The sequence below is a fragment of the Myotis brandtii genome, unplaced genomic scaffold (assembly GCF_000412655.1).
Source record: "Myotis brandtii unplaced genomic scaffold, ASM41265v1 scaffold547, whole genome shotgun sequence".
NCBI lineage: Eukaryota > Metazoa > Chordata > Mammalia > Chiroptera > Vespertilionidae > Myotis > Myotis brandtii.
The window spans coordinates 1782048-1809861 of NW_005370024.1; the positions used below are offsets into that span (position 1 = coordinate 1782048).

Sequence of the window (27814 nt, forward strand, 5' to 3'; positions counted from 1 at the left end):
AATGGTACTTGTCTTTATCGAACTAACTTACTTCACTTAGCATATTATTCTCCAGGTCCAATCGTGCTGTCGCAAGGGATCATATTTCCTTAGTTTTTATGGCTGAGTAGTATTCCATTGTGTAAATGTACCACAGCTTTTTTTATTCACTCAACTACTGATGGGCACTTGGGCTGCTTCCAAATCTTGGCTATTGTAAATAACACTGCAATGAACATAGGAGTACATATATTCTTTTGAATTAGTAATTTCAGGTTTCTTCGGATGTATTCCCAGAAGTGGAATTACTGGGTCATAATGCAGTTCCATTTTAATTTATTGAGGTAACTCCATACTGCTTTCCACAGTGGCTGCACCAACCTGCATTCCCACCAACAGTGCACAAGGGTTCTCTTTTCTTCGAATCCTCACCAACACTTGTTTTTTGTTGATCTATTGATGATAGCCATTCTGCCAGATGTAAGGTGATATCTCATTGTGGCTTTAATTTACATTTCTATGATGATTAATGATGTTGAGCATCTTTTTAAATGTCTATTGGCCATCTGTTTGTCTTTTTTGGAGAAGTGTCTATTCAGGTCCTTTACCCATTTTTTTTTTAATGGGATTGTTTTTGTGTGGTTTTTTTTGTGTGTGTGTTGAGTTTTCTTTATAAGTTTTGAATATCAACCTCTTATCAGATGTATCATTAGCGAATATTTTGTACTTCCATTCAGAGGGTTACTTTTTCAATTTATTGATGGTTTTCTTTGCTGTGCAAAAACTTTTTAGTTTGATGTAGTCCAATTTGTTTATATTTTTTGTTTCCCTTGCCTAAGACAATATATCAGAAAACATTTGCTAGTAGAAATGTCTGAGATTTTACTGCCTATGTTTCTTCTAGAATTTTAATGAGTTCAAGTATTACATCTTACTCTTTAATTCATTTTGAATTTAGTCTTGTGTGCATGTAAGAAGGTGGTCTAGTGTTTTTTTTTTGCACCCATCTGTCCAATTTTCCCAATACCACTTATTGAATAGACTTTACCCCATTGCATGTTTTACCTTCTTTGTCAAATATTAATTGACCATAAAAGGGACTAAATTTTAGATAGATTGGCTAAATTTTATTGGTCTCTATAGTGTTCCATCTAAAGCCAGCTAGAAGTTGGAGATTGACCATTAAAGGTGAGAAGTGTGGGGGATGAGTATGCACAAGTATCTGAATCGAAAAGTGGATAGATAAGGAACAGTCAGTAGAGGGTATAAATAGTTTCTAGTCTCTGGCGAGGGATTGGTTTTAAGGCTTTATGAAGAAATTTGTTTATGTCAGCTGCTAAAAGAAACTTTTCCAGGAAAACTTTTCAGGAAGACATTTCCAGTCAAGACTTGAGTCTCTGGGTAGAACACAATGATTTGGGGCCAGGTGACTCAATATGGGAGGTGGCTTTCTCTCTCTCTCTGCCTGAAATTTAGCAATACTCCTGCTGCTTAAAGATGATCAACTTTGGAGGAGCCAGGAGATTACATTGTTCATGTGAATGTTACTATTCCCAAGATGGACACCATTAAGGTCCATGATTTTCATAGAGGACTGGGATTTGAATCATGATTTACATAGTGACTGTTGCATAAAAATTCATGAACATATGTGGGCACAGCATAGAAACACATGGGGGATCTCAGTGACAGGAGAGAGCATAACATTGGTTTGTTGATGTTTGGATGTCCTTATCGGTATGCCCTGGCTAGTGAGGCCAGAGGGCAGAAATGTAATCTTTAGGAGGGCAGGAATTTCTGTGTATTTGGACCACTTTTGATCCAATAAAAAATGTATATTTAATGATCTTGAGATAAATCTGGCTGCATTCCGGTTAGGAAAAGGTAGCCAGCCTGTAGAGAGCTGAATATTTAGTCTGAACAGCTAGAATTGGGTAGCATCCAGGAAGAATTGGCTAAATTTAGATGAAGGGCATGGAAGAGAAAGTGAAGGAAGAGCTATGGATTCTTGTCAAGAAGGTTTAGCTGTAAAAATAAGGGGAGAGTTCAGATGGAAATCTGAGAAGGTTTTGGGATTCATTGTGTGGTATAACATGGTACAAACTGTACTATAATCAATGGGAAATACCATAATAGGCTTCAGTATATTATGGATTATTTTGAATGGCATATCTAGTACATATCTCAATTATCTTCATATCAATTAGGTGAAATAGGAGGGGCAGGTATATGCATTCTTTTTTCCCAGGTGAGAACAGAGAGAATAGTTTGCTGAAGGTCACAAAATTCATACATAAACAAGAACTCATGGCTTTTCATTGGGTTCCATCATTTTTTCCCACCTTACCATTGTGCAGAAATGAGATTTTGGCTGATGAATAGATTTGAACTCTGCAAATCTGCAGACTCTTTTTGTTTTGTTTTCTCTTTTAAATTTTGAGGTGGTGAATATGAGGTGATAAACTTTAAACATCCGTCTTGGACTGAAAAGGTCAGAGGGACATGGGGAGATAATGAAAATGGAAAGAAACCAAATTTAAAACCTGGCTTCACCAGTTAAGATGAGGATCCTGTATTGAAACAGCTGAAATCTCTGTGTCGGCTTCATTTCACATCTCAACAACACAGAACAAATTGCACAAATTCTAGGAATTATATCCCTTGGTAACAAACACTGAAGTCACTTTGTAAAATGTCACCAAATGGCTTCATCGATCCTGTTTTGTAACAAGTCACAAGCAGATGGCACTTTGAAGCACACAATGCAGTTTAGAAAACAAAATCACTTAGACATTTTTGTCTGGCTTGCTAAGATAATGTGCTGAAGCCCCAAATGAAAGGTTCTTGGCATGCATGGATAGAGAAACTACACACCATTCGGAGGGTTTTGCTCTAATTTCTTTTTTCAATCAAAGAGCGGATTCTTCAACTGTTGGCTCTAGCTGAGCTGAATTTCATGAAGATTTATGCACTTGCTGACTAGAAGGTGCAAAGCAAAAAAGAAGAGAACTACTATTTCTTGAATACCTATAATGTGTCAAACTCTTTCTATAGAATTTAATTCTAAAGCAATTCTCTGAGTAGCTCTACTACTCCTATTTTAAATATAAAGAAATTGAGGTCCAGAGACATCCCACACCTAATTAGGTATAGAGTTGGAATTCAGACTTTGATCTGACATTCAAGTCCATTTATTTCCATTACCCTGTGGTACTACAGGTAGAATGCTATTCCTACCTACTCCTTAATACTTGATTTAAAAATATTTTTTTTCTGTTCACAGTTAAGTATTAAAATAGATGCAGCTAGCAAATGTCTGCAAAATAGTCATGCATGTGTCAAATTCCAAATGTATTGCTTTCAGATTGGAATCTATGGCATATTTTGACAAGTACTGTGGGTTTGCTTACTCAAAACCTACCCCAATACACTTCTCCCTTGCTCTTTTCTATATTAAAGACTGAAAAGCTGAATATACTAACTTCTAGATTCCTTTGCAGCTAAGTGTGGCCATGTGACACGGTTTGGCCAATGAGATGCACCTGGGAAGTCCCAGAACAGGGCTTCCTCCCCCACCTCTAAAAAAAGACAAAATTTGACAAGGAGAAGGATTTTGCCTGCCTGCCTGGAATATGAACTCGACCCCTGGAGGTGCAGCAGCTGTCTTTTCATAATAAGGACAAAGTCACAGCTAATGCTGGTGAAGCAGGAACATAGAAAAGCCTAGTTTCCTGGTGACATCTTTGGATCACCTATCTCTGGGCTTCTTGTTATGTGGGAGAAATAGACCCCTTACACGTGAAATAAACTAGGCTTTCTGATACAAATGTAATCCTGATACACATAATAGCCAGAAATTTAAAAACATCTGTTTTATGCTGTTTTCTTCCCAATACATCGTTCTGAAACATTGGAAGTACAGTCATCAAATTAGATAATAGTCATTGGAATAGTGTTCATTTGGTTGGGCACAAACTAGAACAGAGTTGGATCCCCTTCCTGGTTGTGGGCAAAATGGCCAGCAGAGCTTGTGATCTGAGAGACTATGGTTCTTCCAGAAAGTCCAGACATCACTTCAGCCAGAGTGATGGGCACAGAGTTGGGGAGGAAGAGTAGGATGGCTAAACATGACATGTCACCACCACTTTGCCTGGATGTAGACTTGGCCTTTGGTTGGGAGAACTAGAAAGGAATTTGAGGAATTGTTTTGTCTATCTTTTTACCTTGGGGAGGACCAGCCTAAAGTCATACTAGACATATATAATAATCGATCTGGTTTTAATAGACCTCCAGAGAAGACATTTCTCAGCCTCTTCTCTCAGGAAGCCATTTCAACACTTAAAAACTTGCAGTAGATTCTTTGTTTTTAACTTAAACAGAATGTCTATTGCATGTGAAAAGAAAAAAAAAGCCTGTTATCTTTCTGAGGCAGAGTGGTAGAATGGAACATTTCTGGGTGGTGGAGGAGGGCAGTCCTGGGCTCAAATTGTAGTTCTGGCATTTCTAGCCTCAGAGCTCCCATTACTTAACTGCACCAAGTCTCAGTTGCTCATCTGTCAAATAAGCAGAGTAATAGGCATACTACACTTAGGTGTGGTGAGGAGCTAATGTCTTAAAAATGCTGAGAATATTATTTGCCATAAAAGTAAGGGCAGAATTATACTACCCTTACTCCTACTTTCCCCACTGGACAGCACTCACCACCATTCTCTGGGTGAAGTTTTTTTAGATTCCCAAGGGTAATCATTGAATTGCCCCACAACTCTCTCTCCTACGGGTTAATTAACTCCAATGTTCTAAGCTTATTCTCTTTGCTTAGATTTTTCAGTCCTTGGATCTCAACTTTGGACTTTGTTTTAAAAATGATTTTAAAAATATGTTTGCAACTTGGAGAGATCACATTTTAAAAAATTAAGCAAAAAAAATCAGCATTTGAAAATTGAAAACATTAATCTGTACATTTTCTGCTGCAGTGCACACAGAATTCTCCTTCTGGGTTGTGGATCTATCACTGAGGTTTACACTATGGTGATAAAGGAACATGGAGGAATAAGGCCATTATCTGGATCGTTACAGCCAAGAATATTCTGACCACAAATATGTGACAGATTGAAAGACAAAGACTCCTCCGGTACAAGTTATCTGCATTATGACTTTAACGTTGGATGTTGTCTCAGACCCAAGTGAAGTCTGCTGCACCATTTTAAGAAAGGAAATATTTCAGACCAGGGTTTGTTTTTTTAAGCCATGCACATGAATCTTGGCTAATAGAGTGTTGGATCGGCCGACTTTGGCAGCTTTGCCTGTTGGCTCCACTAACATATGGACAATTTCAGACTTGAAGCCACACATGAAGTCATTGTGAGGCTGCACAGATCATCCTAAACATCTGCTGTGTGGTGGTTCTTGTCTTCTCCAACGGTGTCATCTCTAGGAGTTGTGATGATTTGAGCTCTCAAAGAAGAACAATTAATTCATCTTCCTTTACTCAGAACCTCCTAATTTATCTTTGATAATGAAGAACATTCTGAAAACAATCCAGAATGTGGAATAAAAGAATAAAATAACCAGTATACTTTAGATCAGAGATGTTTCTTTCTTTCTTTCTTTCTTTCTTTCTTTCTTTCTTTCTTTCTTTCTTTCTTTCTTTCTTTCTTTTTTTTTTGTACACATGGCATATGATGCTAAGCCAAGGGAAGAAAATGACAGTTTCAGGGATAAATGGAGCCCCATAGATTCACTCCAGCTCTGTAGTCTTGAGGTGATGAAACTGAGGCCTAAAAAGTTCCAATGGCTAGTCTAGTGTACACATGGTTAGTTAGTTGCTTAACTGTGGCTTTTATGGTTTTCTTATGACTGGAGTCTGTGCTAAATACCACTTTCTCAATGAGGTTGTCCCTGAGCACCTTAGCTGAAGAAGTATTCCCTCACCCACACCTGCCAGTCACTCTATCTCATTACCATAGTCTATTTTCTTCTGGGCACTTAGCAGTCTCCAAAGTTGTATTCTGATTTACGATTCAGTTGTCTCCCCCTTTAGAGGTCTGATGGCAGAAACTTTGGCTTGTTTCACTGCTCTATCTAGAGTAATGCCTGGCACATAGTAGGTGCTCAATAAATATTTGTGGATTGAATGCTGAGTTGTTTATGTCTGTAACATGTGCTTGAGAGGTAGGCACCTTATTGGAGTCTTGCAGTTAGAAAGTGGTGAAGCCAGAACCTAAAAGCCAGGGATATTTCACTTCAAATCCTGACATTTGACACCATAAGAAATTATTTCCATTGTTTGATGGTTCCTATTCTACTATGCCCTCCATGACCTCTTTCCAAGGCATCTACAGTTCCCAGTATGTGTTTTGGCATCCTCCTGTTGGCTGGTAATCTACCTCTGATGCAGTAGTTTTCAGAGAAATCAATCTGATTATATTTTATTCAGCACAGTAAAGACTGCATTGCTGGTTTCTCTGTGTAAAGTTTATTGGGTATATTGCTCATATTATAGATATCATTCATGTTACTCTAATATGGTGAATTCCACACAGTTGTACTGATTACTCTCTATTCTATTCCATTGAAAATTAGATCTTTTTTTAAAAAAAAATTATTGGGTCCGAGGATAGCTTTTTTAAAAATATGTTTTTTATTTATTTCAGAGAGAGGAAGGGAGAGGGAGAGAGATAGAAACATCAATGATGAGAGAGAATCATTGATTGGCTTCCTCCTGCATATCCCCCACTGGGAATAGAGCCCACAACCCAAGCATGTGCTCTGACCAGGAATTGAACCATTACATCCTGGTTCAGGGGTCAATGCTCAACCACTGAGCCACACCAGTGGGGCCATAAAGCTAGGTCTTTTACTTCCAAATCAAATTTTTGTGCACCGGGCCTCTAGTTTATAATAAAAAGCCTACAAAGGGAAGAAATCTACCCATCTACTGATCATTGAAGCCTAATGCAACCAAAGGGGTTGGTGTCAAAAAGTTCAGAAGGTCAGAGGGCTTAGAAAGTGGCATGTGCCAAAAGATGAAGAAAGCACTGGGTTATAAACAAGACGCTGAAAAAAAATGAAACAGTGTTGATTCTGACCACAGGGTAATCCAAAAAATTAGAATTGGGGAAAATGCCCAAGCTCTTGTCTTTAACAAAATTGTCACCTTTTTCAGGTGAAGGTCATATGGGATACATCAATCCATTTTTTTCCTTGATTGCAGAACAGGCTGAGGAAAGTGATGGTCAAACTTTGATGCACATCTGAATCCTGATTCTGGAGAATTATTAACAAATGGGCCTGGGTACCTGCTTTAATGAGGCTGGGTTCCAAGCACTGAGGGCTTAAGATGGTGGGCGTTATCAGCCTTCACTAGCTCACTCTGCCCTGCAGGGGGCAGTGTGGGCTGACCCTTTCAAAAGCATGGAGTCAGGAAAAGAGCACAGGAAATGGGTTTTGAAAACCTGTGCTTAGCTCTCTGCACTAATTCCTAGGTGTGTGACTTCCGTTGAGTTACTTCACGTCTTTGAGCTTCAGTTTTCTTGCCTGAAACCTGCATGGTTACTGGCCATTGTGAGGATTAGATAAAGGAATGCATGTGAAAGAACTAAACGCAAGGGAAGGGAAGGAGGCGGTGGTTTAAAATGTGGACTTTTTCTGTTATAATAAAATGATAAATTAGATCTTTTTTAAAATAATTATTGGGTCCAAGGATAGCTTTTTTAAAAATATGTTTTTTATTTATTTCAGAGAGAGGAAGGGAGAGGGAGAGAGAGAGAGAGATAGAAACATCAATGATGAGAGAGAATCATTGATTGGCTTCCTCCTGCATATCCCCCACTGGGAATAGAGCCCACAACCCAAGCATGTGCTCTGACCAGGAATTGAACCATTACATCCTGGTTCAGGGGTCAATGCTCAACCACTGAGCCACACCAGTGGGGCCATAAAGCTAGGTCTTTTACTTCCAAATCTCACCCTGCCAGCCAGCCATCACCTGTGTGGCTGTGGGGAAGTTACTTAGCTATCCCTAGCCTCAGTTTCTCATACATGAGAGAGATAAAACCAATCCTTTACCTGCATTAATTTTCAAGCTTCACACAAATCCTGCTGTCATTGCCTTTATTTCATAGTAAGGAAACCAAGACACACAAGGGTTAAGTCATTAACTCTGAACCACACAAAGGCCCATTTGGGACATCTCCTCAGGTGCTCTGGGTGCAGAGCCACCACTTCTAACCAGTGAGCTGCCAGTTCTGAAGACCCTATGAGACACAGGGAGCAGAGGGCTGAGCTGATGGCCAGTGCTCAGTAACGTTTGCTAACATTTTAATAAGTTCCTTTCACATTCCAAATGTGCATCCGTCCAATTTATGATCCATTGCACCACACAGCCAGTACCCAGACTTACATAGTTATTGCCCATGAGAAGGAAAGCTCACTTGGGCTGTGTAAACTACAGATGCATTTATGCTGGGAGGGGAGTATTGTTGGTCTTTATTGCTTTCAGAGCATTGGACATATAATATATATTTGTTAAATAAAGGTTAGAGATCACCTTACATATGGACTGACCATTACTCACATAATCAGGAACAAGACCAGTCTTAGCCTCACAAGATGTCAGAGTGGGAACCAAAGTTATTCAAAGAGAAGAAAGGAAGTCAAATGTCAACTAGAGTTAAGGGCAACATTCTCATTTTGGGATCTTTCTAGGGTGTCAGGAGAAGACACACAGCCTGCAGCCCAAGGAGGCAAGGCCTTCTTATTAAAATCAGGCCATATTGGGAGAGGCATAGTGTGATGATGGGTGGAGTTTCCTGTAGTTTTAAGGGCTCACTTAGAATGAAGGACCCTGGAAAAGGACACTGGAGTTCCCAGGCAAGATTTAGGGTTTCACAGAACAAAGGTTGATTAAAACAAAACCATTTCCTTTAAATTAGCTATATCTCCACAATCACTTCCCAGTGATTTGAAATACCCGTGAAAGAAACATACATTAGCGCAATGCATTATTTATGAAATTATGCAATTCATTCATATAATTACAATTAATACAAACCCATTGTTTTACTAACAGTCAAGATGTTAACAATCCTACATTGCAAGCAATGCATTTTCACCCCCATAGCCATATGGAATGATGAGCACACTTGTTTTAAAAAATAAACAGTAAATAAATCAGCACACTTATCCAAAAATAAATTGAGCCTGAGAGTTATACTACAACAGGGAAATCTCCAAGAGCTAGGTCTTTTACTTCCAAATCTCACCCTGCCAGCCAGCCATCACCTGTGTGGCTGTGGGGAAGTTGCTTAGTTATCCCTAGCCTCAGTTTCCCATACATGAGAGAGACAAAACCAATCCTTTACCTGCATTGATTCTCAAGCTTCACACAAATCCTGCTGTCATTGCCTTTATTTCATAGTAAGGAAACCAAGACACACAAGGGTTAAGTCATTAACTCTGAACCACACAAAGGCCCATTTGGGACATCTCCTCAGGTGCTCTGGGTGCAGAGCCACCACTTCTAACCAGTGAGCTGCCAGCTCTGAAGACCCTATGAGACACAGGGAGCAGAGGGCTGAGCTGATGGCCAGTGCTCAGTAACGTTTGCTAACATTTTAATAAGTTCCTTTCACATTCCAAATGTGCATCCGTCCAATTTATGATCCATTGCACCACACAGCCAGTACCCAGACTTACATAGTTATTGCCCATGAGAAGGAAAGCTCACTTGGGCTGTGTAAACTACAGATGCATTTATGCTGGGAGGGGAGTATTGTTGGTCTTTATTGCTTTCAGAGCATTGGACATATAATATATATTTGTTAAATAAAGGTTAGAGATCACCTTACATATGGACTGACCATTACTCACATAATCAGGAACAAGACCAGTCTTAGCCTCACAAGATGTCAGAGTGGGAACCAAAGTTATTCAAAGAGAAGAAAGGAAGTCAAATGTCAACTAGAGTTAAGGGCAACATTCTCATTTTGGGATCTTTCTAGGGTGTCAGGAGAAGACACACAGCCTGCAGCCCAAGGAGGCAAGGCCTTCTTATTAAAATCAGGCCATATTGGGAGAGGCATAGTGTGATGATGGGTGGAGTTTCCTGTAGTTTTAAGGGCTCACTTAGAATGAAGGACCCTGGAAAAGGACACTGGAGTTCCCAGGCAAGATTTAGGGTTTCACAGAACAAAGGTTGATTAAAACAAAACCATTTCCTTTAAATTAGCTATATCTCCACAATCACTTCCCAGTGATTTGAAATACCCGTGAAAGAAACATACATTAGCGCAATGCATTATTTATGAAATTATGCAATTCATTCATATAATTACAATTAATACAAACCCATTGTTTTACTAACAGTCAAGATGTTAACAATCCTACATTGCAAGCAATGCATTTTCACCCCCATAGCCATATGGAGTGATGAGCACACTTGTTTTAAAAAATAAACAGTAAATAAATCAGCACACTTATCCAAAAATAAATTGAGCCTGAGAGTTATACTACAACAGGGAAATCTCCAAGGAACAATATTAGCCTTAATGTGTTCTTTTCCTCTATTAAAATCCTACACAGTCTATCAACTTGAAACACCTTAAACTTTAATTATGTAGGCGTGGACTTGATGACAATTCTGTTTCTTCTTGGTGAGGCTATAGAGCCATTTTTGTTTGCTCCCACAAGTGTCCCTGTCAGCCTTATTCTCTTGAATATGGATTTATAGCCATTAAGGAGCATTATCGCCCAGGGCTGTTGTCAGAACTACCTCTTCCCAAGCAAAGCCGAAGCTGACGGCTTTCGCTTTCTCTCTTCTGTTCAGCAGAAGCCTCCCCAGAGGAGATGTTTTATTGAGGAAGCCCCAGTCAGTAAACACCCCCAAACCTCAGAGAAGAACAGAGAAAGAGTAACACCAACCTGAGCCAAAAGACTCATCTCTCGACGAAAAAAGCCCAAAGAAGCTCACTTCAATCGGGACGACGGGCTCTTTACTTACGTTGCTTGCAAGACCTTCCAACAGCTGGAATCTTTGAACAGCTGTGGAGCTTTCTCTTGAAATCCCCTTCCCTTTGGCAGCAAGGCGTGCTCATTACTCTTTGGGGCTTCAGACTGATAAGTAATTTCCTGATTTGTTTCAAAAGCATTCTCCCAAGCTTTGGGCAGTGGCAGGCAGAGAGGCAACAGCACGCAAAGCCCACAGCATACAATGAAGGGACGCTGTGGCCTACACAGACCTCCTATGTGTTTGATGGAGCCCCAAAGACGTGTTTTTGATCTCACGAACAAAAATAAATAGCCTCCTCTGTTGGCTCGCTCCCCAAATCATATTTGAAACACAGCACAAAGAGGCTGGACGATATTTGTTTTAAGTATAAAATTCAAGTTGAATGTTTTCTCATTTTTCTTGTTGTTGGGGGAAATCAAGGCACCTTTGGTCTTCAAGGCATGTTGTGATTGCTTTATTACCAGCCACTGGACAGAATGTTCCTAGAGACCCTGCAGTTCAGCCCCTTCAGTTTATAGTGGAAGGAAATGAAGCCCAGGGTTACCTGTCTGGAGCAGGTTCACACAGGAAATGAGAGGAAGGATGGGAACCAAACAGCTTCCTGGTGGCCACACCAAGGTTTTGTCCCCTTTATGGAGGTGGATACAGACACAAAGGTTTGAGATCTGACTCTGGATCTTAGGCTCCCTGGCACTGGTTGAGGTCCTTAATATTTGAGTTCTCACAGCTGCAAAATGGGGATTATAAAAGTTACTTCTGTTTGGTCATACAGTGTGATCACTGGGAAAGAGCTCTGTCGAGGATGAAACCGACTGTGTTATGTCAAGGAATTTTTTCAACAGGTCCCAATTTACATGCTTCTTGTCTCCTTTAGACTCTCATATAATGTTGTTGTTGCTGTTGTTGTCATTGTTGCAAGAAGCCATCAGGTGATTTTGGGGGGAGGAAAATATTGGTCAGGGAATGGGATTGGATATGGATAAACTTTGACCTTGGAAAACCAGATCAAGATCAGATGAAAAGGTATGTTTTGACATTTGCCATGGCAATGACACTGGGTCTGACACCAGAAAATCAAGGCTTACCACTGCTGCTGACACCAGCCAAGGGAAGGAACCCCATGTAAACATCCCAAACCACAGTGTCCTTACTAGGGACATAATCCCTGTCTGCTGTGCTTAGCTCATTTTGCTGGAGTGAGATTCCAATAAGGCCTTCATTGAGATAGTGCTTATCAGCAATGGCAGGCTTAGCCATTGTAAAGTAGTACTTTCCAGCATCCAGCACAGAATTTCACACAGAAAACATTGTTGATGCGATGTGCCACGGCCATTTTCCATTTCATCTGTGATGTTGGCTAACTTCCCTTAGTGCCAGAGCTCCTGGGTTCTTGGCCTTTCCCCCCTCCTTTTAAGGAGTACATTTCACCTTTCTTCCCTGTCATCCCATCTCTTGGCACTTCTCTCCCATTACTGGTTTCCTTTCGTAGAGTTTAAATGTCCTATTTCTCATGCAACAGTAAGAATGAAAAGAGGGAGAAAACATTTGCTCAGCCACATAGAAAAGCATCTGCAGAGTTTACCCTGGAAATAGCCACAACCAAGCACCAAGTGAATTAAAATCAGCCTCATTTTTGAGAATGCTCAAGCTCCAAATCCAGCTCATATTTAAATATTCCATTCACTTCTTTTGCCCTTTTAAAAATTCATTCATTAAATGTCATTGCAGTTAAGATTTGAACTTTATTATCTATAAGAGCAGTTTTCTAATTCAGCGATGTCTTAGTTGGCTTGGGTTGCTATAACAAAATATAGACTTATGGGTTAAACAACAGCCCCAGTAGCTGCACTGCCTGTACCAGTTTAGACTATCTAATTAAGAAAAGTAAATTTGTAGGAAAATATTAGGTAAATACATGGCACAGGTGATAATCTGTAATGACAAGAAATGTGAGATGTATTTACCTAATATTTTCCTACAAATTTACTCCCCCCCCCAATATAATACAAATGGTAATATTTGGAAAACCCAAATGTAGGAGAAGTACCAAGTAATGACCCTGACTTGTAGATGGAAACCTTGCCATGAGGGAGCATTTGATTTGTCTCCTAAGTAGAGTTAATTCTTTAGCACTTTTAATAAGGGCAATAAAATCTACATCTTTCTCAAAAGTATAATTCAAGAGTCTTTGTTTCCCAAATGATAGCACTCCCTTGAAGACTAAAAATTGTTTTTCTTTCAACTCTTATTTTAAGATTTTGATTGAAATCATTAAAACGCAGGCCTGACTTCAAAGCATAGTTTGTAACTAAAAAGAATTTTCTGGTTTACGTTGTTGAATTAATAATGATACTGATTCAAAGAAGAAAGAGTTTCCAAATCTCAAGAATTTTCATTGTTAGTAGATGCAACTTCTATGTAAACAGTTAAACCAAAATGTCCCTCAAAACAACTAAATCTCAAGCCCTTCCAAGCTCCTCATTTAACTATCATCATCTTTTTTGCCCCTCCCTCCATTTTTTCATTTTTTATGTCCAGCATCATGAGCGTGCTGTCTTAGAAACCACAGTTATTGCACATACATTTCTTGTCTTAATTAACAACAAAGTGTCCACTTACTTGGTGGATTATCCAGGATAAATGTATTTACTGAAGCTGGATTATTTTAGTCAAACAAGACAGCTTGTTTGGAAGATCCCTGGACGATCACAAACGAGATCTAAGTTAGATGCTATTTGAAAGGTAAATATGTTGCCAAAAAAGAAAGTAGAAAAGAAAGAAGAAAATAGAGAGAAGGAAGGAAGGGAGGGAAGAAAGAAGAAAGGAATGGAGGAAGGAAAGAAGGAAGAAAGAAAATGGGAAAAGGAGAAAGAAAGACACCATGAAAGAAAAACAAAGAAAGCAGGAGAAAGGCGAAGCAAAGGGAAAGATCCGGTAACTGCAAATAAAACAGACATGGTCTGTGCATTTTCCATGCAGCTCTATGGTTTTGGATGTACCGTACCACTTCATTCTTTATCGATGTAGTGACTCATGAACTGACTTAACAAGACTTCAACTGCAGCTAAGATTTACACTTAGAAGTGCCATCTTTGGACAAGGTGACCAGCTTTCCTGGTTTACTGGGGACTGAGGGCATTCCCCAGATGTGGAAACTTTCAGTTTTAGAACTAGGACAGTTCAGACAAACCAAGATAGTTTGCTTGTGACAAGGAGTTTTCCAGGGCAAGAGACATAGTGTTAACACCCGGAAAGTCCCCGGCAAATTGAGAAAAGTTGGTCGTGTTATCTTTGGATGAAACAGTAAATCTGACCTGTTATGTTTGAGTATTGTGTACTAGTAAGAAACCAGCTAATTTTAACACATCTTCTGTGAGCCAGATCTGTGCTAAGTGTTGTACACAATGTAGTAGACATTATTTTTTTCTGCCTGCCTAGTACCCTGATATCCTTGGGTAACTCTTTCCCATCTTAGGTGATTCTAATTAGTCTTTCATGTATAGTGCCCTTTATCTGTGCCAACTTTCTTTAGGTGAGCCAAGCATAGTAGCCATGTGATGCACCTGGAAACAGTGGGTATTTGAGGGGTGAGCATGTAGCTCAAGAAAGACAGGCTTTGGGAAAGAAATGTCTGCTTTGCTTCTAGTGAAGACTGCCATTGGTCATCTTGGTTATTATGTATGACACAGTCAACAGACACAGGAAAAAGTGGGGAAGGAGGGAGGGAGGGAGAGAGAGAGAGAGAAAGAGAGAGAGAGAAAGATCACTTGAGTCCCTGGATCCTGCCAAAAGGAAGATAACACCATTCATAGATGGACCAGTTACCTGAGCTACTGCATTCTTTTTTTTTTCTTAAGCTATCTTGAGTTTGGAGTCTGTCATGTGTAACAAAGGAGTTGTGACCAGTAGACATATATGGACTTAGTTTTCTATTCTGAATTCAGTCTTATGAAACAGAGATAGGTTGAACCATATAAAATCACCAATATTCAACTTCTTTTGACTTTATATATGGTAATTTCACTTGGTTCTACTTAAATAGTATTTCCATTTTACAGATGAGGAGAGAACTCACTGGTGATAAGCAGTATATGTACTAATGTACATTTACTAGACAGCAGTCCTAGGAATCAAATCCACGTCTGTTTGAGTCTAAGGAACACAAATACATAGATTTCTAGTTACTTATGTTACTTGAGAAAGAGAAATCTCTTGAGAGCTATCTTTTGCTATCTGGCAAATGCTTTGAAAAGACACTAGTCTTTGATTCACACACTATGTATGGACTTAGATGTGGTGCCAAACACCTGATTGTAAGAGATCAACCGAAGGACTTGTATGCATGCATATAAGCATAACCAATGGACATAAGACACTGGGGGGTAGGGGAGGCTGGGGCATTGTCAAGGGCGGGGAAAAAAAAGGAGACATATGTAATACTCTTTGTAATACTTTAAGCAATTAAAAAAATAAATTATGCTTCTGAAAAAAAAAATCAGATACTTGAGTGTGTCAAGCAAGAAGGGAATCTGCCTCTAATCTGGTGAGTATTTACATTTCGGTAGGGATAAAGCTCTGGGTGGGCGGATGTTGGGTTTCCAAATTTACTCCAGCTTTGGTTTTTACTGACAATCAAAAGATGTGATTTTCACCTCACAAGAGAAAGATTTATTATTCATTCTACTCTTGGTACAGAAAGATTGTTCAATTGTTTCCCATAATTCAAACCTAACTCACTTATAACGCAGCTGTGTTGGCAAGATAAGCACTCAGGCTATTTTCTATTATCGCCATCCCATGTGCATGCCTACTGATGAAACAAAATAATGCTTGGCCAGAAAACATTTCTTCTTTTCCATGATGGTTTCTATACATGCTCTAAACCCCTCAGAATATGATTTGGGAAGATTTGTGTGTTATTTTTCTAGTATTTATTATATGTGAAGTTATTGAAATTTAAGATTGTTCATTTTAGTGCATTCTAGAGAAACAATGTGTCCTACTGCGTGATGCTCTTCCATAGTCTTTGCCTTTGGCATTATCTCCCCCATGACATGGTGACAGGCTATTGCAGCTCTAATACTGCACCATAATAATAAACAACTCTCAAATTTCAGTGGCTTGTAACACCAAACACTTATCTCCCCACACCCCCCAGGATACGTTATGAAATGTGCCCAAGCTCACAATGCTGGTGAACGATGAAGCTGAGTATTATTCATTTAAAAGATATCACTGATCTCCTACTGAGTGCCAAGCATTATAAAAAGGTTGATAAACCACCAAACCAAAGACTATTTAGGTCTTAGCTGATGAACATAAAAGGGAAAACAATTTCATTATAGCTCTGGAGAGTCTATCGGAAAGAAAGAACATATCAAGCAGGAAATACTTGGCAGGATCTCATAAAGTCAACAATGCCATGTTTGCCATGGGTTGGAAAGACATGGACCATAATTAGATCATAACAAGATTAATTAAATAATGTAGATATAAAGGCATTCTCAGTGGAAGTTGATGTTGTATCTCTAATTTTATTTAAGAGAGGGAACAAGGAGAGGGGAAACATTTGAAATCATTTTTTTTTTGGGGGGGGTCTTCTCAGTGCCAGGCAGTGGCCCATGAGAAGAATCTATGTGTGGATCTTCTTCAAAAAGTACACTTCATTTCATACTTTACAACTCTCTGGATATCATTTTCTTTATGTCTAATGCAAGGATAGTATGATTTCTTTCTTAGCTTTGACTCAGTTCACACCTAACATATTGCAGACCCTCAATGAGTGGTAATTCTCTTGGCAGATTCAGTTAGTTGCTTTCCAATGTTCATTTTGCCCTTCTTTCTTATAACGGAGGGCTTGTTCCTTTGGGGAGCTAATGTAACTGATGAATACCCCCCTTCTCTACTCCCTGTGGCCAGGAAAGACCATGTAACCTACCCACTCTGGACAATATTTAAGTAGAGATCAAATGAAGAGGTTGCTGGTAAAACATCCTACAAGGAGGGGAAAGACAGCTGGTGCCACCTGTTCAGGTTTTGTTCTTAGATTTTGCCATTTACCGAGAATGCAGTCATGACATTAATGTGGTGTAGACATATTGTAATCTTCATAAAGGAGAGCAGGAAGGTAGAAGGAACCTGGGTCTCTGATGACAATGATAAGCCATCTTCAAAAAGTACACTTCATTTCATACTTTACAACTCTCTGGATATAATTTTCTTTATGTCTAATGCAAGGGTAGTATGATTTCTTTCTTAGCTTTGACTCAGTTCACACCTGACACATTGCAGACCCTCAATGAATGGTAATTCTCTTGGCAGATTCAGTTAGTTGCTTTCGAATGTTCATTTTGCCCTTCTTTCTTACTAATGGAGGTCTTGTTCCTTTGGGGAGCTAATGTAACTGGTGAATACCCCCCTTTCTCTACTTCCCTGTGGCCAGGAAAGACCATGTAACCTACCCAGTCTGGACAATATTTAAGTAGAAATCAAATGAAGAGGTTGCTGGTAAAACATCCTACAAGGGAAAGACAGCTGGTGCCACCTGTTCAGGTTTTGTTCTTAGATTTTGCCATTTACCAAGAATGCAGTCATGACATTAATGTGGTGTAGACATATTGTAATCTTCATAAAGGAGAGCAGGAAGGTAGAAGGAACCTGGGTCTCTGATGACAATGATAAGCCATTGAACCCATCCATGACTGTATATCTTCAAACCAACTTCTTTTCAGATGAAAACATATCAAGACACCTTGGTTTGACCAGCTCACTGAAGCTGGGTTTCTGTTGCATGAATCAAACACATTCCTTAACTGACACAGCTCTACCCCACATTTCTAACCTAGTCTCAATATGGAAGACTTTCATATTTGTATATAATACTTCACTGTTGCAAAAGATTTGGCTTCTTTCTGAACAAATTTTCTAAAATAGCTCATTTTTCTTACTAGATGAGGCATTATTTGGTTATATTATAACAAAGTTCTGCTTGAAAGTAAACCTCAATTAAACATGCCTTTTTCTTTTTCCTTTGTTTTAAATCAGCCAACACACCATCATTACAACCTACAGCAATAGCTTCAACCTGGTGGTATGGCTTTTCTGGGCTGTATCTTACCAACCATGGCAACATCAGAGGAAACAGAAAAATCAAAGCGGCATTATTTGGCTATATTATAACAAAGTTCTGCTTGAAAGTAAACCCTAATTAAACATGCCTTTTTTTTCTTTTGTTTTAAATCAACCAACACACAATCATTACAACCTACCGCAATAGCTTCAACCTGGCGGTATGGCTCTGCTGGGCTGTATCTTACTAACCATGGCAACATCAGAGGAAACAGAAAAATCAAAGCTTAAAATGAAAAAAGAAATCCAATGGAAGTGATGTAAGCAAAGAATTAGTGAAGCTTATTTTAAGGTCTTCATGCTTTAATCCTATACCTTTAGCAGTGATGTTGGGTAGGAAAAAAGTGCAGAATTTCAAGGCAGAGAATCCAGGTTCAAATCTCCACTGAGTCATTTACCAGATGCATAATTCTGGTTAAGTTTTTAAAATATGTCAGGTTTTAGTTTTTTACAGCAAAATCATGATGATAATAACAGCAACAACATAATAATACCTACTTACAGAGTTGATATGAAGAGTAAGTAAGGTGACATATGTATAAGGGATCTATAAATATTACAATATTACACAAGCTTTCATTGCTATGGAGAAGTGAAAAGGTAAGTCAAGTGTGAAGTAGATCCACGTTTGTCTAGTGGACCATCTGATCCGGATGCATGTCTACTTACAGAGTTGATACGAAGAGTAAGTAAGGTGACGTATGTATAAGGGATCTGTAAATTTTACACACGCTTTCATTGCTATGGAGAAGTGAGAAGGTGAGTCAAGTGTGAAGTAGAGCCACGTTTGTCTAGTGGACCATCTGATCCGGATGCATGGTATACACGTGTGAAACAGAACATTGAAGGTTAGCAATGAAGGCCTTTCATGGAGTTAGCTTATTAGTCACTCTCAGAAAGATGAAATTCTTCTTAATGCAAGGTTAAGGAGACTTAGCTCTGTATATCTGGAGGGAAAAGGGGAATGAAATTTCTAGACATGGAGATCTCTTACATCAGCTCTTTATAGACACACCTCTCAGGAAATAATTAGTGCAAACATTTTGCTGGGTGGCTGGCATTGTACTAAATACTTGAAATCATTATCTCATTCATCCCCTCACAACAACCCTAAGTAAGTACTATGATTATCCTCATTTTACAGACGAGAAAACTGAGGGATAGAGAGGTTAAATGACTTGCCCACAGACATCTCATAGGACTGGAATCGAGGCAGTCTGGCCCCAAGGCCCTGCATTCATGATGATGTGATTTCACCCTTCAAGGGGGGGGAGAAATAAAAGCAGAACATATGTGAGACAGCTGGGCTATGAATCTTGAGGACTCAGCTCCTTGACAAACTCAGAAGAGCTCACGTGTTTTCTTCATGGAAGAAAGTCTGCAGACCTGCCCAGAGATCTTTTTGGTGTTTCAGTGAATGAAAATGTAACCCTCTATTCACAAATAGCAATGTCTCTCCTTACTTTAATGGGGGATTTAGGGATTTGGGAGACATCTGGAATCTATTTATGGCATTTAGGTTTTAAAATTTACTTTTGGTGTTTCAGTGAATGAAAATGTAAACCTCTATTCAACTCTATTCCTTACTTTAATGGGGGATTTAGGGATTTGGGAGACATCTGGAATCTATTTATGGCATTTAGGTTTTAAAATTTAATATTAAAGTTTTATAATGAAAGAGACAAAGAAGTCAGAGTAGATCATATTAGCAAAACCTGACTATACAGGGCGTGTGTTTGCAAACCGGGTTTTAATGTCTGGCTAAAATATTGCTCCAAACACCCTGGATCATGCCTCTCAAAAGGGAAAGACACCTCACTGGAGTCATTTTGATGCTCTGTATGTAAGACAATGGAAAGGACTACATTCAGGGCTTTCTTTTCCCCAGGTAATGCTGTAAACTGCATAAACGATTAACTTGCCTGTAATGAGATTAAATATGATACAAAGATCTTATGGCGACAGTCCCAGTTTGTCATTGTGATCCTGGGGGGACACCATGGGATTCAGGGACAGATAACCTGGACTGGCTTTGCCATTCTGTGAGTTGTATAATTTCAGACAAGCTCCCCAATCCAGTTTCTGAACCGAGAGGACATCTCTAGCAGAAGGGGGAAAGCCGTGAAACAACTCTGGGGAATTTTTAATGGTTCCTTATGGCCAAAGTGGAAAGTGCTTGTGAGGACTGGTCGGGATGAAACCCAAGAGGATAAGATCATAAAAGGTCTTGTGCTCCAAACCAGGGTGTTTGGACTCTTTCCTGAAAGCAATAGGGAACTACCAAAGGGTTGTTTTCCTTTTAATGTTTTAGGCACCAAACAGAATTACTTTTCCCTATTACTAATTTAATGGTTTATTGTAGAAAAAAATGATAAAGAAGAAGGGAAACACTTGAAAGTGAATCATACTTCAAGAGATTGTTAACTTCTTGAGAATGTAGTTCTTTCTTGTAGTTGGATTTTTTCTGTAGTCAGACATTTTAATAAAAACTCTAGTCAGATTGTTCCCACTCTTTTATAATTTTCTTTTGTGTTCCGATTATAGAAATACAGATGTAAGTCAGTATAGACGTGTGCTTTTTGTCATTTTAATGGCCACATGGTACTTAGTGGCTGTATGGATGTGCCATCATTTCTTTAATAGTGTTTCATCCTTCGGTGTTTCAATTGCTTCCACATGCTGGAATTATAAAGAACCCTGGGATGAACATTCTCCTCACCACATCTTAGCATGAATATTTCCTTAAAATACATTTTGAGACATGGAAGGATATACTTTCTTTAAGGAATTTCATGTACATTGCCAAATTACTCCCCAGTAAAATTGTGTAAATTAACTGTCCTACTTATCTTATTCTAGAGCCTAAGCAGGAGATGGCAGTTAATTTCTGATAGATTACAACATTGTTCCAAGAAAGTGACAAAGATGGTGAGATTATGAGGAATGGGGATGTCAAATGTGGACAATTGCCATCTTAGAGGAGGGGATGGTAGCATCTTAAAATATTCAAGAAACCACCATGTGGAAGAAGGGCTGACCTTGTTCTGCGTAGTCCCCAATGACACAGCTAGGATCAATGAGTATAAGTTCTAGAAACAAGTCTGCCTTCATATCAATTTAACGCTAAAATATTCAGTGACTAATCTTGGAAAGATGTCTCTATTTGGGATCTGTGTCCTTTAGAGGTGGAAAAAACAACAACTCTACAATAAAACATTTTATTTTCTTTGAAACTATGGTGTCGTCTGGGCTAGTTAATACTTGTGGTTTTTAGATATAAACCAAGCTGATGAGAATTGACAGGAGGCCTTACAGGCCGAGTTCAAGTGCACATTTTGGGTCTGATACATAAGTGCATGAATGACTTTTAGATGCAGTCAGTACTTGTCATTTGCAGATTCTGCATTTGCAAATTCACCCATTTTCTGATCTGTATTTGAAACCCCCAAATCAATATCCATGGTACTTTCTCAGTAATTTGAGGGTAAGAACAGAATTGCAAAAAATGTGGGTGGCCGCCGTGCACAGTTCTAGTTGAGGTCAAACAAGGCAATGCTTTGCCTTCTCTCAGCTCTCAGGGTACAAACAAGTATCCTTTTTACAGTCCGTGTAGTGCCATGTGTTTTGCACTCTTTGGATTTGGTTGGTGATTTTGCTGTTTAAAGTGGCCCCCAACCATAGAGTGGTATCTAGAGGTCCTACATGTGAGAAGGCTGTGAGACTGTGTGCTGTTCCTTATGGAGAAAAATAGGTGTGTTAGGTAAGCTTCATTCAGATATGAGTTCTAGTGCTGCTGGCCATGAGTTTAATGTTACTGAGTCAACAATATGCATGAAATAAAGTGTCTTTAAACAGAAATGCATGTAAAACAAAGTTATATAATGAACAATTGTTGAAAGTGCTGTCACCAGAGGCTTGCAGGACCCTGATCCTGTACTTTCCTTAGGAACAATGGTTCAGTGTTCCTTCACTCTTTGGAATGACTAAATAGAACAGAATTGACCGTATGTACTTTTAAATGACTGATGGATTACTTTTGCCCATGGAACACAACTCTCAAATGCCTGGTCACCTGCCTTGATCCCAAAGCACTGGCTTTTCAAAGGATGACTGACCCTAAAAGTGGGGACCACCTGAAGGCCTATGCAGCAGGCCAGACCATTGCTTTTACCAGCCAGATCCTTGATGAATGAGGCCAAACCCAAGCATTTCAGGGTTCCATTGGCTGTAGAGATGAGGCATGTCTAACCACATTGCCCTGTCTTGTGATGGGTCATTTAAATGTCGTATATCCTCTAATAGTCAGGACCCGCTATTTTTTATATTTTATCCTTCTAAACATGAAGCACAGTTTTGAGTGGCATGAAAACCATTCTGGATGGTAAGGAGCAGGCAAAAAAAGGAACCTTAGTTGAGCCTGAACAATAACTATCATAGCCCTGCTGGTGTGGCTCAGTGGTTGAGTGTAGACTCATGAACCAGGAGGTCACAGGTTTGATTCCAGGTCAGTGCACATGTTCAGGTTTCAGGCTCAATCCTCAGAAGTGGGTGTGCAGGAGGTGGCCAATCAATGTTTCTCTCTGTCTTAGGAGCTTCTTCCAGTCTGTTGCAACCTCTGCATTGCCTGCTTGGCTCTGGAGACATTGATTTGATCTTGTTCTGCACTGTGTAAGCTCCTTTCTTTGAGTATGATCCTGTCATATACATAAGTTCACCTGATCCTCATGGTTTTATTACTATTCTGTTGCTGAATGAATTTACTCAACACCATACGGCTAAGTGAACTGAGATTCAATTCAGTTCTCCAGCCCCTTTTCCTCACAGCTTCCTGGAAATTTTACAGCCTGTAAACTTTTACCTCCACAAAGCAAGGCCTGGTTAGGACATTTCTCAGGCACTGATTTTTGAGAAAAACAAGAATCCAGGGGTGAGGGAAGGCCAGACATGAGCTGGGGGAGGGGAAGGAGACAATATTTCTATAGGAAATCTTTCCTTAAGTACAAACAGAGTCTAATTGAGCCCTTCATATTCTATCATTTCTGCTTAAGAGCTACCATTTAAATTTGCGTCCACAGCATGGAAACAATTTCTTAAGAGGCAAGCACATTCATTTCCCCAGTGCTTTCCCCTCATCTCCTGCTTCCTAAGGTCTATATGCCTGTAGCAGGGGAGGGGAACTCCTTATCTGTGGGCTCAGTCTCTGTTGAAAGATTTCCTGGAATTCACTCAAAGGCCACTGGATTTACATATTAAAAATGAACCCATTATGCAGAGCACAAGCAACCCAAAGATGCCTGCTTCATCCAAACAGGACCCAGCAGAGCCCAAGTAACACACAGAACCTCGACGAGAGTGGCCTTCGTGATGTACAGGAATTCCAGGGAGGAAAGTCCCCTAGTGCCCTCACTTCCAGTCCCTCCCCCACACTTTGGCCAGCTTCATCCTTCTGAAATTCTGTTTCCAATGGCTCTCTCACTCAGAGCCTTTGATGGCTTTCCCTCCTTGAAAAGAAAGTAAAAATCACCTCCCCTGTTTTCTGAGTTCTTCGCAGTTTGAACTCTTATCCAACCCTCACCTAACTTTTTATTGCTTTCATTCCAGAACATTCTTCTCTGAGCAAGTGGGGATCCTGGGCCTTCACTGAGGACTCTATATGTGAGTCTTTTCCTTTTTGTTCTCTCCACTGGATATGGGTCCTCACATTCCTTAGAGATTTCTGTCCAAGTTTCTCTCTTTTGAAGTATGAGAATTCTGGGCCGCAATCTCCCTAGATGAAGGGATTTCAATGAGGATTAACTGCACATACCCAGCTTTCTACCAACAGCTGTGGAGGAGGAGGGGTGATGATACTTCTTCACCAAATCCTTGGATATTGGAATGGACCTTGACTGAAGCTTTAGACTCACATGAAACATCAGCTTCCAATTTCCTAGGGTGGGAATGAATACAGGGCCCATAGAGTCCTTATATAATCTATTTCTTCTCTTATTATGCTCCAAGATTCTTTTATTCATTGACTCAAATGCATTTTGGACAAAGAGTAGTTTCAGCTTCATTCTCCGACAGGTATCTCACCCTGCCCCTTGCCCTGCTGTCCCATTCATTCATCGTCCTCAGCTCCTCTTCCTTTCTTGGTGAATGGAGATAATACCTACCTCAAGGGGCGATTGGAGGACTGAATGAGATCATGAGTGTCCACTCCCTAGATAGGACATTTGGCACATAGCAGACACAGAGGACGCTCAGCAAATGCCTCACCTGTCCTATTTTCTGATGACGTTTGTAATCAATTAGAGCCACCATGCATGCATCTGTCACTGCAAACTCCCTGGACCATTTCAGTCAGTGACACAAAATGTCTTTGAGGTGTTCCTGTCTTATCAGCACATCACATGGATTCTTTCAAACTGTTTGTGTGACTATCTTTTGAAAAAAAATCTAAAAATAAGAGCAGAAAGAAAAATACTCAGTTGATTCTCCTTTTTATGGGCATGTTGGCAATTTGTCTGTCCAAACTAAACAGTCTCTGTTATGGTCTTACCCAAGTTTATTCTCAAAAAATCAAAAACTTGTCCTGGAGTGAACTTACTGGCCAGTTCCTTTTAAGATAAATTTTTAAAATATCTTTTTCAAGAAGCAACACAAAATGTCACTGGCTCTTTCATGCAGACATTGCACCAGCAATTTCTAAGCCTTTTGATTGGGAGGGAAAGCAGTGCTTTGCTCACTCCCTTATCTGGGTGCAAAGAATAACTAGTAATAATATATACAGATAGAAGCCCAAGTGGAAATCATCTCTTTGACACAGATTATGTAGCTATTTGGAACTGATTTTAATTTTTTTATTAGATTTCATTCTCCTCTAAGCTAATATTCTAGAAATCAAAGCAGCCCTCTGGACCTGGATGTACTAGGAGGAAAATATGCTTGAAAATGGATACTAACCAGTTTTCAGGGGCAATCAAGGGATGTGGAAAACTAGTTTCAGGAAGATAAGAAGGCCAAATGAACTGGAGCTGGCCATATGACAGGACAGGCAGAGGTCATCAAGGACTGCGTGTCCAGCGAAGGAGGAAGGAGTGGGCAGATGGCGGAGAGGGACAGTGTGGAGAGTGGCTGGTCTTGTCCAAACCCCAATGCACCTGAGTGTGCAGCTCAGGACACAGTGTTTTCAGATTAGTGTCAGTGTGGACAATCCCAATTCTGGCTTCTCCTCCACCACCTTCCTGGGCATCGGTGGCAATGATGACAAAGACCTCATGCCCACCCTTTTCAAAATATTTTTATTGATTCCAGAGAGAAAGGGAGAAGGAGAGAGAGCTAGAAACATCAATGATGAGAGAGAATCATTGATCCGTTGCCTCCTGCATGTCCCCCACTGAGGACAGAGCCTGCAATCCAGGCATATGCCAAGACCAGGAATCGAACCATATCCTCCTAGTTCATATGCCAAAGCTCAACCACTGAGTCATGCCAGCAGGGTCTATTCCTTTAAAAAATGCTTTGCACCTTGCTGAAGCCTTTGCAACCCAAAGTGGTAGCTGCAGCCTTTGGTATATTTTTACTTTTTCATTCAGGCCCTGGCGCTGAGACATGACCTTTCAGGGTACAGTTTTTGTCATTCAGCAGGTTATGATGGAAGCATGCAGCTCTCTAAGGATTCAATTTGTGATTTATCTGGAGGCACCATGGCAGGGTGGAAAGACTGTGGGTTTGGGGTCATACAGGTCCAGGTCTAAATCCTGGTTTTGCCACTACTGACACTGAGCAAACCACCGAACCTCTGTAAATCTCATCTCATCTGAAAAGTTTCCTTGCCCATTTTATAGGATTTTGTGAGGATTAAGAGAGGTAATCAAATGACATATTTGACACAGAGCAGAAAATTTAACAAATGGCAGTTAAAATAAAATGAGAAGTGAGATGCAAAACAGAGGGGTATTTGGTCAAGATACTGTCATGGATCTGACATCATCAAGATACATTTTCTCACAATTTCCCAACATTTAAATTGCAAGTATACAGGAGATGATGGGCTCACCTTTGGTTCAAATATGTTTAGGTCTCCCACATTCTATAAATATATTATTGTGCTTTTGCTAACCCCTCAAGCTACCTTCCTCACTCTCCCCTTCCAGGCTCTACATTTGTTGAAGGATTCAGCCATGCCTGCTGTGGATTCATCCTAGCCATCCATCATCTCATTCACAGCCTAATATCTGTTTCACAAGTCTCCTGAAAGTCCTCCTAGAGCAGCAAAAAGACTGGTGTGCCACAAGAATTTTTAAAACGTGCAATACCTGGCTCTTTAGTCAGGGGCACTGACCTGTTTTCCCTTAGATTGTCAAATAAAAAGTGACAACAGCCAACATAATAGTAGCCATCCAGTGTGAATGAATAAAAAAGTATGCCTCTTTTCTTTTTGTCAGATGGGCAAAAACTAGGATATGTTTTTTCGATGTACCACAGAACTTTAGTAATTAGTTTGTTCCACAAGATGAAAAAGGTTGAAAAGTGCTGCTCTGGAGTCTAGAAAGCCATCGACATGCTCACACACTGCATAAGGCATATGGCCTTGTCAACTCTGTGGCTTTTCACCCCATTAGCCACCACTTCCTCTAAAACAGCAATTCTCAACCACTGCATGTTAGAATGATATGGGGGTGTTTACAAAATTATTTATGCCTGGATTCCACCACCAGAGAGTCTGATGTAATGGTCCAGGGTGCAACCTGGGCTCTGAGATTTTTCAAAGCTCCCTCGTTGCTGATTTAAGAGTAGCTAAGGTTGACAACCCCTGCTAAGACTCTCTCCTTCGTTTATGTAATATGCAAAGATTTGTTTCTCCCACTTGCCAAACACGTCTGAATCTCTTTTGGGGTCTTACTCAAATCCTGCTTAGAATGTAGTTTTATGTAGTAAAGGATGCAAGCATTGCAATGAAGGTAAGTTGTAGTTGGAGTTGTTGCTATGGTATTGTTAAAGGGATTCTGCAATGCTTGGTTAATCAGAAAGCTAACTGAATGCAGGTTCAAGGTATGGCTGGCTGGCTGGCTGGATATGGGAAGGGGAGAGAGAAAGAAGGAAGGATCTGATGCTTTTTGATCCAAACAACTTAATAACTCTGCATGTCTAATGCTTTCTCTTCCATTGTGTTTCATCAGAAGTATCAGGAATATTAATCTTAGTGATGGTTGATTGAGCACTATATTATAAACTCACATGGATGTATCGCATGCATATATTATAACTTCAATGAGATGGAAACTATTAGCCTCATTTAACAGCACAGAAATGGAGATGGGGAGAGTTAGTTGTCCAAGGACGCAAGCCTACAAAATGACAGAGCTGGGGTTTTAACTCAGGTCAGATCCTCTCTGGATTAGAATCTTAAGTAATTGATGCCAAATGTTGGGGAATTGCTCCAGAAGTCCTATTTGAGGGAGATACTGAAATACTCGAAATCAGTCTTGTTACTCCCTTCAGTGTCCCTCTCCCCAGGGCAGGACCCTGCACTCTTTCTTCCTGTGCTTTAGGTTTTTATAAAAATATATTTTATTGATTTTTTACAGAGAGGAAGGGAGAGGGACAGAAATTTAGGAACATCGATGAGAGAGAAACATCAATCAGCTGCCTCCTGCACACCCCCCACTGGGGATGTGCCCGCAACCAAGGTACATGCCCTTGACCGGAATCAAA

General features: G+C 39.9%; 1 protein-coding gene across 3 annotated transcripts in view; it reads right to left on the bottom strand.

The window, feature by feature from the left end:
* The window catches only part of C1QTNF7 (C1q and tumor necrosis factor related protein 7), a 99911-nt gene that overhangs the window by 57087 nt on the left and 15010 nt on the right, over positions 1 to 27814 (bottom strand). Inside the window, exon 1 of one of the 3 annotated variants that reach the window (XM_005878144.2) lies at positions 10979 to 11116. The exons of the other annotated variants lie outside the window; for them this stretch is intronic. Within the exon in view, the coding sequence (XP_005878206.2) occupies positions 10979 to 11072 (94 nt within the window). The 5' untranslated portion in view covers positions 11073 to 11116. Of the gene's footprint in view, positions 1 to 10978; positions 11117 to 27814 lie in introns of those variants that run through there. 3 annotated transcript variants of the gene reach the window in all.